Source organism: Mirounga angustirostris, unplaced genomic scaffold (assembly GCF_029215605.1).
Source record: "Mirounga angustirostris isolate CCGP_5_RB_7025 unplaced genomic scaffold, mMirAng1.0.hap1 SCAF_7, whole genome shotgun sequence".
In the NCBI taxonomy this organism is placed as follows: Eukaryota; Metazoa; Chordata; class Mammalia; order Carnivora; family Phocidae; genus Mirounga; species Mirounga angustirostris.
In genome coordinates, this window is record NW_026991715.1 from 24,651,377 (window position 1) to 24,668,934 (window position 17,558).

Genomic DNA, 17,558 nt, shown 5'->3' on the forward strand with positions numbered 1-17,558 from the left:
AGTCCAAAGATATGACATAGTAAGCAGTCATTGAATAAACATAACCTACTTTGAGGTGTGAGAGCATACTGAAATGCTTTATTGCGGCTTATAATGGCATCTTAAAGGAAAATTTCAAAACCATGCACATTGAAGGCCATGTTCCAACTCCCCAGAATTGTTCAGAGCAGTATTCAGAAGCCACATGTGAAAACTGCTTGAAATGTTCAATTCTGAAGGCTCATTTAACTGTCTGTCTTCTCTTTGCAAAGTGATACCCTGTTCCATGCCTCTGGCTGTTATTTGGTATTTATAGACTCCCATCAGCTTACGTGGAACTTTACTGAAGACATAAGCGAAGATCAGTGTCAAAGACTGTAAACTATTTTCCATTCTATTTATATGAGCTTAATAAACAGTAAAGGGCCTGACTGGTATCAAGCCAATAGAGTAGTAATGTAGCATGGAAATTGCTCTGAAGTTTCAGGTTTGGATAATTCTCCTACTGGTGTTACCAAATACTACAGTTCTTCTGTAGGACGCTTAGAAATAGAAACAGCCCTTTAAAAATATTTTGCCACTCTTGACTGAGCCTTATAGGCAAGCGTTTTTAACTCTACCCATCCTACCTTATTGCTTAATGAAGCACTGAAGAAGACTGCCAGCCATTCAAAAACTCTTTACCCAGAAAGGTGTTCCTCCCCCTAGATATCATATATACTGGCATGCTTTCCAAGGAAGCAACAAAGGGAGTTAAGTCCTAGATAGCCCTTCAGCAATTGTGCGTTCCAGTGGATGTTCTCATGGGATTGTGTTGCGTTTCTACACATCCTTGTAATTGAAGATCTTAGGAGAATTGCTCATCTCAGAAATTCTTCTTTCTCCATTTAGTAATTTTTCAATTAGAAAATGCCAAATGCATCGGATTGCAAATTCGTGTGTGGGAATTTAGAAGTGACACATCAAGAAAGTCTTCATGAATGAAGTAAATCTGAAATAGGCAGAATTCTCAGATGTACTTAAGATAAAGGGGAGTTCATTCCAAAAGATACGAGCAAGAAATGGTGGTGTTTGAAATATTTGGGCGCAAGAATCATTGGTTTGTGTGGTAGAGGTAGAGGTTTGGGGCCAGAAAATAATAAGTGATACATTTTGAAAATAATCTGAAGACATATTTCTTAAGAAGGAGATAAATATTCATTGGACATCTATTTTTTCCCAGGCATCTTCTCATTTACTACTCATAATAACTACTCTAGAGCTACATTATTGCATTCACATCAAATTATATTTTTTCCTCGACAACTGTCCTGAAAAATAAAGCTTGAGATAAAAATATTTATGGAGTAACTTTTGCTCATTTTTTTTTTTTTATCCACTCTGTGTGTAGAAAAACCATGTGCCTTGTTTTGCTCTCCTGTTGGGAAAGAAGAGCCTATTCTTCTGTCAGAAAAAGTGATGGATGGAACTTCTTGTGGATATCAGGGATTAGATGTCTGTGCAAATGGCAGGTGTCAGGTAAGACACTCCAGGAGGGAGACCGTATGTGCTGAGGGAGGCTTTGAGCAGCTCCACAGGGTGCTGGAAAGCTCTGCACCAAGATTCAAAAGCTGCGGATGGAGTCCTGATTCAACTGTCATCTTGAGCAAGTCCGATCTGCTTTGAAATTCCCTTCATGTGTCTAACGAAGGGTTTGTACTAGATAATCTGTAAAATCCATGACTAGCTCAAAGAACTTGAGATTTTTATTCTGGAATGTACATATTACACATCTAAAATGGCATTTTCTGTCAAAATATTCCAGACCCAAAATTCAAGTACTCCAGTTCTCCATATCTTGTGTCCAAGGCTGAGCCATGTGGCAAAAACTTATAAAATCAGTCTTGTTACTCACTTAATATTACAGTATTTTTAACATACTGGAACCAACTGATTTTTAAATATATAGATGTTCAAATTTCTTTTTTTAAATATAAATATCATTTATTAAGCAGAGTTAAACATAGATTTTGTTTGTTGGTTTGCTAACAGACTTATTGAGATATAATTTACATAACATAATCATTTTTTTTATTCTTATGTTAATCCCCTACATTACATCATTAGTTTTAGATGTAGTGTTCCATGATTCTTTGTTTGTGCCTAACACCCAGTGCTCCATGCAGTATATTCAAATTTCTTAAAATGCTTCAACATTTCATTTGCTCTTATCTTTCTTTTTAAAAGCAGTCTCCATTTACTACATGCATTTATGCATGCTTCTTCATTTATCTTTAGAAAAGGAGAGTAAGTATGGACAGCGTAGTGGGAAGATCAAAGGCTAGAACTTTAAAGTTGCTACTTATAATTCTACCACTATCTCAAGTTGGCTTCCCCCCTGGGAGATTAATAGGCAGAAAGATTAATGCCAAGTGTCTTCACATCACATGGATCAACATCCATGTTGGGAGGGGAAGAAGACAGGGTTGGGCACAGGGAGAAAGGGGGCTATGACAGTCACAACAGGACCTCAGCCCACCCTGTGAGGGGCATGGAAGCCGGGATGGCTCTTTAGAGTTGTCCTCATTTGTTTTGAGAAAACCAGGCCTTTTTACCCCTAACATCTAGCTGCAAACTGCACCAGGAGGGGGAAGTTTGGGAAAGGCAGTTTTCTTCAGACTAGGCAATTTCTTCCAAGGGCTGATGGCTGAGAGCTATCAGCTGATAAAGTGGGTGGGCACAGGAAGGAACTAAATCCCTTAGTTATGAAAGAGGTATCTGAGTAGAGCAGCGCTGAATCCATGGCAGCCACTAAGAAACTATATTCTTGTGAAAATCACCTAAAATACGTATGCACACGTCAAATGAAGTTTTTAGACCTGTGGTCATTGACTTTTTTGTGCAATACACTCCTCTGAGAATTTGATGAAAAGTTTCCTTTCTTCCCAGAAAAATGCATGTCTGTGCACACGTGCACACACACAAGCATGCGCACCAAAATTTGAAAAGAGTTTCAAGGTGTGGGTGGATCAACCTGTATTCCAATGAGACCTATGGAATTCTGGGTAAAAACTTGGAAACACTATGAAATTTAAATGCTTTCCCAGCTCTCAGATTTTATATTTTGCCAGCATGCTATAGTTTTTTTTTCTTTGTTTTATTATGTTATGTTAATCACCATACATTACATCATTAGTTTTTGATGTAGTGTTCCATGATTCATTGTTTGTGTATAACACCCAGTGCTCCATGCAGTACGTGCCCTCTTTAATACCCATCACCAGGCTAACCCATCCTCCCACCCCCCTCCCCTGTAGAACCCTCAGTTTGTTTCTCAGAGTCCATAGTCTCTCACGGTTCGTCTCCCCCTCCGATTTCCCTCCCTTCATTTTTCCCTTCCTGCTATCTTCTTCTTTTTTTTTTTTTTTCTTTAACATATAATGTATTATTTGTTTCAGAGGTACGGGTCTGTGACTCAACAGTCTTACACAATTCACAGCGCTCACCATAGCTGTGAATTGTGTAAGACTGTTGAATCATAGACCTTTACCTCTGCTATAGAGGTTAAAGCACAGAATCCTGTAATACCATTGACATAAGAAACAGTCTTATAATTACATTTTAATTTCCTTTATTCTTTAACAGCCTGTATCAGTAACCTGAAATGTAATTTTTCATTTTCCTGTAAAAAAAAATAATTGCAGGCATTTACCTATACATATTTTGTTTTCAGACCTGTATGTTGTGCAATTAAAGCTTTTAACTCTATTTCATCATTATTGTAAGTCTGTCAGATTAGTGCATGTCTTCAATGAATTTGTTCTTCAAAAAAATGTATTTCCCTAACTGTATGTGCCAAATACAATAGCCTAAATTGCTATTCTTTTCACTTAACAGTGTTGTGTAAGCCAGATCTTTTACAGAGTCCCTAGACATCAAAATTGTAACAACAACAACAAAATTCTGCCTAACCGCTTGGTGAATCTGATGGTTATAATTAAAGTTCCATGAACTAGATTGTGCCTTCTGACAGAATTGGAATACTTCAAGATTCTGGCTTTTTAATTAAAATGCTACATTCTGTCTTCGAATATAATTAAAAGCATGCTACTTTCTTTTTTCTTTCTGACAAGCTCCTATTTTTCAGCTTTGGCTACACAAAATACACAGCACCAAAACTGAATGTAGAATTGTAAACTTGGTGAGGGACGAAGGAGGGCAGTTGAAAATAGATAGCTTTCTCCTCACGACCCATTTTGTCTCTATATTTCTGTTGTGGAAAAGGATAGAAAAAGCCCTTTTCTGTATTATCATGTTATCCGCCCACTCCAGCATGCTGGTGGTACTTCCGGTGCCCACCACCAGGGCGATGATATTGCCTTTGCAAAGTCCTTCAACCTCAACTTTTGGAGATACGGGGGCATATTGTGGTAAGTGTGGATACTTGAAACTGTCAGTTACAAAATAAAAATCTTTTTTTTTTAATTTTATTTATTTATTTGACAGAAAGAGACAGCTACAGAAGGAACACAAGCAGGGGGAGTGGGAGAGGGAGAAGCAGGTTCCTGCTGAGCAGAAAGCCCAATGCGGGGCTCGATCCCAGGACGCTGGGACCATGCCTGAGCCAAAGGCAGATGCTTAATGACTGAGCCACCCAGGCACCCCCAAAATAAAAAATCTTTTATTCTTATTTTTTAATGCGTGATTGTTGAGCCATGACATCATGTCTATCCCTGGCCTTTATTTTAGGTTTACAGACTTGTAATATCCCAGTTACAAGGGTTGGAAAGAACTAATAAATTAGTAGGTACTAATTTTTCAGTCATTTAGCTACTGTTTCTTGGGTTTGTTGTATTTGCCAAGAAACAAGCTGGGGATAGAGCATTATTATTGTTTTTATCATTTCAAAGACCACTCTACACTCTACTGTCAATTTTTCCTCATTTGTACGTAAATGAGAGATTTTTTTTTTTTTCAGGTCTTTTTATGGCTCCTGCTTAGTGAGCTCTTCCAGTACCTTTGTTGTATTTTGAGAATTTCCTGTGGTGGCCACCTCTTTCATCCATGACATTCTCTTTATTTCTCCCTGAATAAGCTTTGATTTGCAGATCAAACTTCTCTACTAATGCATTGCTTTGTCTACCTCTTGACACTGATAGATCCCCTTGATAAAAGGAAAGGATGCTATATTATGCAGGTTTAATGTGATTTGAGCTTTCTCAGGATATTCATCATGCAGCTGCATTTTATAATCTGCTTTCTTCCCCCACCCGAACACTACCAACACTAACCACAGAAAAGGACCCTGTTTTTGTTCGTGTTTTATTTAAGATGTTAAAAATTCCTCTAAAATAATTGTAACATTATAAATCAGTCTCTCTTGCAACTCCTTCTTGATTAAGGGTAACGGAATAAGCGTACCATTTAGTTCTGACAATATTGACATTAAATTCTGCCCTTTGAGTATGCACAACTTTGCAGATTATAATCATATTTTCTGAATATCAATGGAACATTATTCACTAGAAAAGAGTCAATGATTTGTTTTTCCCAGAAAATTCATATTAACATAATTCCCTTGGAAGCAAATTAAAATGAATTTCCCCACTGTTCGTATTTTCTTACAGTGGCCATGGGGCCATGGGTTGTGAGCAGCCTTACTCACATTCATGTGCTGGATGCCAAAGCAGATGGGGATAGGAGTTTATTCATGAACTGTAGTGAAAATAAACATTTATGTTTGATTTTCACAAAGTTAATATTTAATATTTAGCCTTTGCTTTGAGACCACCTTAAGAAGTGAAGCCTTCCATATAATGAAGTATATCTGTTCTATGTTAAGTAGGATGAAGTAGATTAATAATATTATATTTAATAGAAATGTGATTTCCTTTGGGGCTTATATAAATTGCATTTGTCTCAGTGATGTTTTTCCAAATTGCTTTAGGATACCATTTAATTCTTAATATGGGAAAAATACCCTCATCACTGTCCTGCTATTTGGTCACTTTATTGATGACATCATTCGACATGAGCTTGCTCTATTAGTTTGCACCAGAAAATATGACATTTTAATAGTTTGTCAATTAGATATGTCTAGTCTGGAGATACTAGGTTTGTTCTAAATCAGTGGTTAAAAAAGCAAAAGGGAAAAAAACTCACTTTATGATCTACTGTCAATCTCTTGTTACAGAAAGTTGGCTGCGATGGTTTATTAGGGTCCCTTGCCAGGGAAGATCACTGCGGCGTATGCAACGGCAATGGAAAATCATGCAAAATTATTAAAGGGGATTTTAATCATACTAGAGGAGCAGGTAATTTTTTTTTATTTTTTCAAGATTACTAATCCAAACAGTCTTTGAGAACAGAGAGATTACATTAAAGTTGACTTAGAAATCACAGTTCTGACTCCTTAATTGAAGACTTTTGTAATGGGGATTGAGTGATTTTTCGTGATGACATATGATACATGTGACATGAGCCAGAGATTCTAACAAGCCCATGTCCCATTAATGTAAATATGAAGTCATCTGTTATTCATTTAATAAAGTGGAGCAGAAAGGGAATAATCTAATTTGCATTGGCTAATGTTATCAGATTTCTTCAGACCTAATTCTCCAATGCAAAGCATGATGTCTAACAGAGAAGAAAGATTTGTAACAGCCTAGGGCAGCTATAGTGAGAGTACTAGTCTTCAGGTTTTCAGCTTTCCATTTTGTTTGTTTTTTTTTTAATGTTTTTATTCAATTTGAAGGAATAAGATTTTAGAAATAGAGAGTCTGTAGCAGTGTGGTAGAGTGGAAGTGGTAGCAGGGACAGTCAGGAGATGTGGGATCACGGTCCAGATACATTAATAGTAGGAAGTCAGCCCCTCTTCTCTTGTATCCTCATCTATAAATACTGGTACCCCAGGGATGTGAGAATGAAATGGCCATGAATGATCCATGTAGTGTGAGTTTTAAAGTGATCCCCAACGAAACGTGATAGTGTTTGTATTGAAATATAATTACCCAAAGGTTTGCTTTATATGTAGAAAACACCTTATCCTCCAGCTTACTGGGAGTAAGCAGACATTTACATTAGCATCTTACCTGGGCATCTTCTCAACATTCTTTAGTATTTATGATTATATTTTCATCATTATTAGTATGCTTCTATTACATACCTCAGTTTTTTCCTATCTTAAATTCTTTTCTTGTTCAAATATCAAAAAATCTGAAACTAAAGAATGTTTTAGTTTGAATACAAAGACCAATCCATTTGTGTCTGAATAATCAAGAAAACTGAGTTCATTCTGGATAAAAGAGTCCTTCAAAAAAGAAAATTAGACAGCCCTCTGAAGTGGAATATAACTTTTTGATAGCCCCAGCAGAATAAAAGATAAGTGAGCTTGAAGATCTTGAAGCCTAAAAATAACTGAGGCCCAGGGTAAATTGCAGATCAAAATCTCAACCTCCAAAGCTGTGAAAAATGTGACAGGTCCTACAAGTCAAAATCTGCCAGAACTCATTTAGAAAAATCATACTTTGCTCTAATAGCCTCTCAGACTTTCAACTAAGAATTACAATTATAAGAAGCTTTCCAGGATGATTGTAGTGGAGAAGGGCTTACAGTATAGAAGTTCAGATGAAGTCTGAAAGACCAAAGAGATTTTTTAAAGATACAAGAATTTTTGAAGAATATTCTTGCATGGTTATTTAATATGCATGGAAACTGTTCACTGAAGATTACTGATCACATTCAGCACTGACATCTTTATTTAGTTGTAGTAACACTTTATTTTTCCACTAAGCATAGAAAACAGAAATACCAGTTTAAAAATGAGTGATGCTTTTCATTCTGACTGCAGTTGTGTGGGTACATTTTCCCCCAGATTTCTACTTCAAACCTCCTTTGTTTTTATTGCACTTTTATTTCTACTTTTGTTCATTTGTTCATTTGCTATTGGTAATTCGTGTTAATGGAAGCTATTATTTGGAAAATGTCTGAGATGCCTAAGATACTGGGAATATTGGAGACTAATAATGTTGCTTTTTTTCCTTCCAACTCTATGCTAGTTTCACATGACTCTCAGGAAAGAGACTAGAATTGTTAGCTTGGACCATAAGGTCCTGCATGATGTTGTCCTTACCTGTCTCTCCAAGATCATCTCACACCAGCGTCCCTTTCCTTTCCAGATTTCTTACAGATGCTCAAACTCACCATGCTCCCTCCAGCACCTTGAATTTAAAAATACGGTTCTGTTAACTTTCTCTTAGCTTTGCTCGGTTCATTTCTAGACGTCACTTAGATCTCAGTTCAAATGGCACTTCTTCAGTGAACACTGAACATCCTCCACCTCCCATCACTAACAACTTGTTCAGTGACACCATATTTGTATCCATCTGGTGAGGCTCTAATCACATTTGTAAGTTTACATTTACTCGTCTTTGTTTCCCCTGTAGTCTTTAAGATCATGCAGAAAAATCTCCTGACTACTTTTGTTTAACACTATATTCCCCATGACCAGCATAGTGTATGATCCATTAATATTTACTAACATAATTAATAACGAAACATTATTTTTTAGTAAGTTTGAAAAACAAAAATCTGTGTAAGTCCTTAATTATATCATGGGCTTCATCTATTTGTGACTTAAAGAATGTTGTGTTCATTTCTCTGGAGACAATTTTATCCTTATAGTTTATGGACTTCCTAGAATTTCTTGAAGGAATTGCAGGCTTCTTTGGTCCAGTTGGCCATGCACACTGTATATATTGTATGAGTAACACATGTGCAGACACATGTGGGTGTTTTCAGTCCCTGTGCTCTATTTAGAGTTTGCTAAATCATTTTTGTTGGAGCTAGAAAATAAACTTGAGGAGGTTTTTTTTCTTAGTGCATTTATCATGTCTTTCATTTTAACTTGCCTAGCTGCAGCATAAGTTTTTAAAGGAATTTTTAAAGATAAATTGTATTTTTGGCTGGTTGTGGAATTAGATAGTTACCAATATATACTAGGAAGAAACTGGGCATCAAATGTGTTATTCTTAGGAGAAGAGATGATGATACTGATCCTATATAAGGAACACATGGTCTGAGACTTTTGGTTTGTATGTTTGGCATAGCGGAAGGAGAGAAATAGTGTTATGTATTCTATTTTATGCAATAGTGGCAGTGGGTCCTAGCTGGAAGCACATAGTGGAATCAGATCTGAGGTCAAAGCTTTGGTCAGCTAATTACTGACAAAACAGTCTTGAAAATGGTGTTTTTTCCCTCTACCTTCATTTTCTCATCTATCAAATGAGAAATGTAGTATCTACCTTGGATGTTATCATTATGATTAAATGAATAATTTATGTAAATTGCCTGTAGTAGTGTCTAGCACATAGCAGTTGTTCAAAATGTGACATTTATCATTATCATTACCACGAAGATAATGACTGCTGTTGGCATCTTAAGAGGTCTGTTTCAGAATGGGATCTCTGGTTATTAAATAAGATGTTCCTGTGTACAAAGCCAACTATCCAACATGAGGATCAAATTTACGATGTGGACATCACAGACTTTATTCCAACTGCTAAATTCGGCAATAGCCACTCTCGTATTCATTGATTTAAATATATGTTAACTAACTAGAATTTAAATAAAAACTTGAAAAACAGTGCATTCTTAATTGTGCTAAATGACTTCATTATTGAAAACTATCTAGGCCCCACAGTCATTGGCTATCTCTCTTCGAATGTCTTTGCTCAGTATTTCTCTCCCTCCCTTCCTTCTTTAAACTCAGTCTAAACTCATCTGTCCTTTAAGCCATTCCAGTTGAGTAACAGAGAATTGCTCCAGATATATCCATGAACTTAGATATATCTGGTGTCCTAATGCACAGCAAATCACTGAGTTTCCTGCTAAACCCGAATAGGAATTGACAGTTACTCCCTCTACTTCTCTCTCTCTACTCTTCTTTCTTAACATCCTGAAATTTAACCTCTTCTCCAAATACTTTACTGAATTCTTTTGCTCAGAGATTAAGTCACCTCTTTTTTTTTTAATATTTTATTTTATTTTATTTATTTATTTTTTAAAGATTTTATTTATTTATTTGACAGAGAGAGATACAGCGAGAGAGGGAACACAAGCGGGGGGAGAGGGAGAGGGAGAAGCAGGCCTCCCGCCGAGCAGGGAACCTGATGCGGGGCTTGATCCCAGGACCCTGGGATCATGACCTGAGCCAAAGGCAGACGCTTAACGACTGAGCCACCCAGGCACCCCAAGATTTTATTTATTTATTTGAGAGAGGGAAGGAGATAGAGAGAGAGAGCATGAGAGGGGGGAGGGTCAGAGAGAGAGGCAGACTCCCTGCTGAGCAGGGAGCCCAACGCAGGACTCGATCCCGGGACTCCAGGATCATGACCTGAGCCGAAGGCAGTCGCTTAACCAACTGAGCCACCCAGGCGCCCAACAGTCACCTCTTGATTGTGACATCCGATGGGCTCTCCTTTGTCACCTTTCTCTTTGATTCTTGTACAGCTATGGACACAGCTGACCAATGGCTCCCCTGGAGATAATCCAATCCATAGGATCCCACCGCACCAAAACAGCCAGATCTCCAGGTCTTCTTGTGATTATTCCTTCTCCGGATTCTTTTTTATTTTCAGTCTGGTGAAAGCGATGGCTGTCCTAGGTTGAGTCCTGCACTTCTCTCCATTTTTTCTAATTACTTTCATGGCTGATATTACTGCCTCACAAAAGTACTCCACTTGCCTGACTTTTGTCTGGAGTTCCAGATGTTCCACAGTTCTTAGCAGATATTTTTTACTAGTGTGTTACATGGTTTTATTACGTACAGATTGCAAAGTCGAACTTATCAGATTACTACCAAAACTTGACTTCCATGTTCTTATAAACTATGGCTGCATTCTCACAGAAGTAATAAGAACACATTGTGTTCAGTATTTATTTCCCCACTTTCTGTTGGTTGTCAAGTTCAGATTTTTTTTTTCTTCACAGGGCCCTCTGGATTTTCTTCCTTAGCCTCTCATATTCCTGGGATTTTACAGTAACCTCCTGACACTGTTATCCACAACTATATCACTAAGTATCCTGCATACTGTTGTCAGATAAAGCTTCTCCAAACCAGTGTCTAACTACCAAGTTCCTTGTTATAGAATGTTCACTAGCTTCAAATGGATCAATTCAGCGTCTTGGGCATGCATATGTCTTTCACAGAGATATATTCTAACATCTTCTCTGACAGAATTATTTTATTGATATGTTACTAAAAATATTACTGACTCTCTTACTTCTCTTTTCATACAGCAAACTCATACTTTTTCTATACATATCTAAATCCTGTCCGTTCTTCAGGGACAGTTCATCTGTTTACTTCTTGATGAAGCTTTCCTTGACGCTCTGAAATGTTCTGTGAATTAGAGTGATTCCAGCTGATGCCAGTGTTTCTCAAACATGAGTACTGCATATAACAATTTAAAAGGAAAACAAGAAAAAATCCCATTCTGTGAGTTAAAAATAGCAGTGAATCTTTTGAGTGATGATGTGACCAGGTTAGGAGGACAGTTGAAACATTGGTTTATATTCTTAAGCAGGGAATTAACCATATCATCTTGCATATGATCTCTTTTACATAATTTTGGAAGTTTTTTTAAACTCATATTTGTAAAAGGTATTTTTGCCTTGTCTTTCCAATTTCATTATGAGCTCATTGAGTGCCCAGATCTTCTTACTGTACTTCTATGTATAAATTGGCAAGTAAGCATTTGTTTCTATTTTCATTGCTGCGTATTTTGTTCATGTATCAAAGTGATAGTGCTTGTATGGTTTGGTGTTACTAAAAATGGTTAAATTGGATAAGCAGCATTCGCTAGTGGAAATTATTATTCGAAAAGCACATGCCTCGAATTCCAGCCACTGCCACCAGGTGGGGTGTACGCTACCTTTGGGTATATACCAATAATTCTAAACAATTTCAGGAATTCGAATAATTAATCAACACATGACAATTCTGGGATTTGTTATTGTGCCTTTTAAAAACTAACTTTGAAGTTAGACTTTGATCAGGTATATGTAACTATCCAGATATTAAGAAGAATATTAAACATTATTTTATGCATCATATGTATTATAATTTAAAACATAACTATTCAGCCTAAGTAGATGTCTGCCTTATCACTATTCTGCACTAAATGAAGTCTTAATTTTGACTTCTGCACACTCTCTTCTTTCTCACTTTATCTTATTTCACTTTGAGTATTACATCCCTAACCTCTGCTGAAAAACCTTTCCTAAGAAACATCTAAATGTGTCTTCCTTCTAGCTGTTTGACATCTTCCAGGGTGACGGCAGATTGCTTGATGTGGCCTGACACTTACTTGTCTCCAGCCCCAGTTTCAAAACCCTTTGTTAATTTCCTAAGGGAGTGCTTGGTCTCTCTTGTCCTATACTCAGCTACCCAGGCACCTGATCCCGCCATCTGTATTTTCTCCAGCTACATTTCGTCTTCCCCACACATTCTAACTTAAAGGAGTTTCATGAACAAAATCTGAAGTTATTTGCTTTGTTCCAAGATCTACTGTGTTTCTGAATGGGCTGGACCATTGTGCTTTTTTTTCACCCTCATACTTCATGAGATATCAGTGAGCTTTTTTCTTTACATAACATACAATTACCTGTTTGCCCTTAATAGTGCCATAGACTCAACATCTTTCCAAGAAACTTCTCCACTTGAAATTATGACAGCTTTTATATACAACTTTTTTTCTTTGTGTAGGTATTGAAATATCATAGCAAAAACCAAAACCAAAAGGAAAAAAGGAGGGGGGCAAGTCAATTAAGAAAAGAGATCTTAAAAGAACTCGTGATTTATTTCATGTTTTATTGACTCTTACAGGTTATGTAGAAGTGCTGGTGATACCTGCTGGAGCAAGAAGAATCAAAGTTGTGGAGGAAAAGCCGGCACATAGCTATTTAGGTAACCTGACACAGAGCCGATCCAAGTACGAGCTCCCCTCCCTCTGCCCTGACAGTTCTCTGATGACGAGGACATCAGTCTGTTTCTAGTTACATGTTTGAATTTCCCAGGAAGCACCTCTTGTCATATCAAGTAGGAATTTCTTTTCTTCTCTCCCGGGGACTTACCAGAGCAAAAGCAATCTGATTGTCTATGTTTTGGGGAGAGTATAAATTGCTTCCACATGTTAGTCCATGTTTAAAAAAAAAAACACTTGTTGGAGGATTTAGGTATGTTTTATTTCATATATATGCACAGATATATATTTCATGAATGTATTTATTTCATATATACATACACATACATATACACATATTTATTGCATGTGCAAATGCATATATGTGAATGATTACTTTAGAAATAGAAAATCTTGTGGGATTCTTAAAAAAGATTCTGATAACTGAACAGACTTAATCTTTTAATGGGAAAAGATGCTATCTCTTGCTTCACTTCAGGTATTTTCACCTATGAAGAGAGTATTTTAAATTTTTAAATATTGCATCTGGAAAGAATTGTATCAGCCATTTTAATTAGGCCAGTTAGTGATTTTAAATATATGAAAGAAAATAGTTGCCAAAATACATATTGTTTATATATCAAAATTACAAACCAATTAAGTCATGTGAAATGATCATCTATAGTTATGGCATGCCCGGATAAAGGGATCTAATGTGATTAGGTCTGAAAAACAGTGAAGTTTCTCCCAGAATTTAAACATTGTATTTATATTGTCTTTAAAGAAAGCCTGCATGTCTTTTTTTTTCTTAACAGAAATAATGTTCTCATTATTCTTTCTCAAAAGAAATAATATCCCAAGGGAAACGCTTTGTACGTGGAAAATAACCCAATATTACATGATTGTTTCTACTTTGCAATATTAAAAATAGTCTACTCTTGGACTGAGTTATTTTTCTCATTAGGGTTTGCTTTCTAGGGGTAGGAAAATATGAGGAAAGGGGACAGTAAAAAGAAATCCTTTGTCATGTGACACCCTCATTAGTTTTGTGTTATTAATTACCAATTTCATCTACTTTTACCTGCTAGGTTTTTAAATTCATTTTAAGTGCAAGTGAATCATCCCAGATATCCAAATTGGGATTAAAACTAATACCGGTTTTTTGGAGACACTGTACAAAACCGAGACAATTTCAGAACATTCGTTCAATAGCCAACAATTGGCTCTTACACTTGGGAATATGTTTTCTTTTTTCCAAGCTGGAAAGGAATATGGATGTCTCAAATGGAATGTTCTCATATTCTGTAAAACTCGACATTGTACTATGATTTTTAGTAACTTAACAAATGTGACTAGAAGAACCAGCCAGTTTTACAAATGGGACATCTCCATGCTCTAATTCCTTATTCCTAGGCTCTTCGACCAATCCAGTCTTGTTTCTGTCTCCCCTCTGGCAAAGGGAGTTACTATAAAGTCAGCAAATGCCCTCCATATTAACACATCCAATGGTCACCATTCATTCAATACTTTCTTCTTTTGACTTTGAAGACTTGAGGCTCCCTACTTCATTGGATGCCCCTTACCAGTCTCTTTCGATGGATTGTCCTCCTCTACATATTTTCCATATGTTCCCATACTGTAGGTCTCAAGCCTGGGCCCTGCCCCCTTCCTTGCTGTCCTGTCTCCCTAGGGAATCCCATCTAGCTCTGTTGCTTGACATGTTTATTGGATGTAAATTATCAGATATCTCGTGTACCTGAGAAGTAAGAAGTCTAAGTCAAAAATTGTATTCTCACCCCATGCTGATACTTCTTCCTCCTTCAGCGTACCCTGCTATAGTCTGTCACTGTATGAGTATCTTAGGAGTTCTCTATCAAGTACCACCCATCTGGTGGTTTAATGTATTCTCTCACAGTTCTGGAGGCCATAGTACTTTCACTGGACCAAAAATCAAGGCATCTGCAAAGCTGTGCTCTCTCTGGAGACCCTAGGGGAGCATTCACTCCTTGCCTCCTCCAGCTTCTGGTGGCCGCCAGCATTCTTTGGCTTGTGACCGCATCATTCCCCTGCCTGCCTCCCTAGTGTCCTTGACGTCTCCTCTTTCTCTGTCTTCAAAGTTCTCTCTTCCTACCTCTTCTAAGGATACATGTGATTTTATTTCAGACCCACTTGGACTATCCGGAATAATCTCCCCATGTCAAGATCCTTACCCATATATGCAAAGTTATTTATTTATTTGCCATATAAGTTAGCATTCATAGGTTCCAGGCATTCAGAAATTGATTTTTTTTTTCCCTTAATAACACTTGTTTTTTTAACTGGGGTGAAATACCTGCAGCATAAAATTTACCATCTTAACTATGGTAAGTGTACATTTCAGTGGCTCTGAGTGCATCGCTTTGTTTTGTAACCACCACCGCCATCCATCTTCAGAACTGTTCTCATCTTGCAAAACTGAAACTCTGTCCCCCTTAACAGTAACTCTCCATTCCCCTCTCCTCCCATTCCCTGGTAACCACCATTATGCTTTCTATCTTCATGAATTTGACCACTTTGCATATGTGGAATCATATTCTCTATATGCGGTATCTCTTCTTTTGTTCTTTCATAAGAATAGTAACTATTGGGCGCCTGGGTGGCTCAGTTGGTTAAGCGACTGCCTTCGGCTCAGGTCATGATCCTGGAGTCCCGGGATCGAGTCCCGCATCGGGCTCCCTGCTCGGCAGGGAGCCTGCTTCTGCCTCTGACCCTCCTCCCTCTCATGCTCTCTGTCTCTCATTCTCTCTGTCTCAAATAAATAAATAAAATCTTTAAAAAAAAAAAAAAAGAATAGTAACTATTCTTTTGTGACTATCTTACATCACTTAGGATAATCTCCTCAAGATTTAATCATGCTGTTGCATGTGTCAAAATTGCCTTCCTTTTTAAGGCCAAATAGTATTTCATGATATGCATATACCACATTTTGCTCATCCCGTTGGTTCATCCATGGATACTTGGGCTGCTTCCACGTGTTAGCTATTATGAATAATGTTGTGAATAATAACGTGGGTGTACAAATATCTCTTCAAGATACGGCTTTTCATTCTTTTGAGTATATTCCCAGAAGTGGAATTGCTGTATATTATGGTAATTCTATTTCTAATTTTTTTAGGAACTGCCACACCCTTTTCCACAATTCCGTACTATTTTCCCTTCCCACCAACAGCGTGCAAGTGTTCCAGTTTCTGTATTTTCTTACTAACTCTTTTTTAAAAAGATTTTATTTATTTGAGAGAGATAGAAAGCAAGAGAGAGAGAGCAAGAGAGAGCAAACACTAGCAGGGGGGAGGGGCAGAGGGAGAAGGAGAAGCAGACTCCCTGCTGAGCAGGGAGCCCCACTCGGGACTTGATCGGGATCATGACCTGAGCCGAAGGCAGATGCTTAACCGACTGAACCACCCAGTGCCCCACTTCTTACCAACTTTTGTTTTCCCTTTATTCAGGTAGTAGCCATCCTAATGGGTGTGAGGTGATTTTTCATGTGGTTTTGATTTGCACTTCCCTAATGATTAGTGATGTTGAAAACCTTTTCATGTACTTCTTGGCCATTTGCATATCTTCTTTGAAGAAATGTCTATTCAAGTCCTTTGTCCATTTTTGAAATAGGTTGTTTGTTTGATTCATTGTTGCTGTTGATGTTGATGAGTTTTAGGAGGTTGCTGTATGTTCTGGATATTAACCCCTTATGAGATATATGATTTACAAATATTTTCTCCCATTCTGTTAATGGTGTCTTTTGATACACAAAAGTTTTTAATTTTCATGAAGTTTGTCTGTTTTTCTTTTATCACCTGTGCGTTTCATGCCATATCCAAGGAGTCACTGCCAAATTCAATATTGTAAAGTTTTGCCTTATGTTTGCTTCTAAGGCTTTTATGGTTTTAGGTCTTACATTTAGATCTTTGATCCATTTTGAGTTAATCTTTGTAGATAATGTTAGTCAAGTGTACAACTTCATTTTTCTGCATGTGGATACTCTGTTTTCTCAGTACCACTGGTAGAAGGACTGCCCTTTCTCTGTTGAATGATCTTCGCACCCTTGTAGAAAATCATTTGGCTCCATATGCAAAGGCTTATTTCTGGGGTCTCTATTCTCTTCCATTTGTCTATATGTCTGTTTTTTATGTCAGCAGCATACTGTTTTGATTACACTAGCTTTCTAGTAAGTTTTCGGATCAGGAAGTATGAGTCTCCAGCTTTGTTCCTCTTTTTCCAGTGTGTTTTGGCTATTCGGGGTTACTTGAGATTCCATATGGATTTTAGGATAGGTTTTATTATTTCTGTAAAAAAGGTCGGTGGGATTTTGGTAAGGATTGCATTGAATTTGTAGATCACTTTGATAATATTGACATCTTAACAGTTTTAAGTCTTCCAATCCATGAACCTGGGATGTGTTTCCATTTATTTATGTCTTCTTTCATTTCTTTCAGCACTGTGTTCTGGTTTTTATGGTATAAGTCTTTCACTCCCCCCCCAGTTGAGTTAATTATTTTTGATACTTTTTACATAGATTGCTTTCTTAATTTCCTTTTCAGATTGTTCATTGTTAATGTATAGAAATGCAGCTGTTTTTCTGTGTGTTGACTTTGTATCCTG

The 17,558-nt window shown here is 37.2% G+C and overlaps 1 protein-coding gene across 1 annotated transcript in view; it reads left to right on the forward strand.

The window, feature by feature from the left end:
• Positions 1-17,558, forward strand: part of ADAMTS19 (ADAM metallopeptidase with thrombospondin type 1 motif 19) — a 253,226-nt gene that overhangs the window by 169,655 nt on the left and 66,013 nt on the right. Inside the window, exons 14-16 of the mRNA XM_064595853.1 lie at positions 1,370-1,497; positions 6,152-6,272; positions 12,845-12,925. Coding sequence (XP_064451923.1) covers positions 1,370-1,497; positions 6,152-6,272; positions 12,845-12,925 — 330 coding nt within the window. The remainder of the gene's footprint in view (positions 1-1,369; positions 1,498-6,151; positions 6,273-12,844; positions 12,926-17,558) is intronic.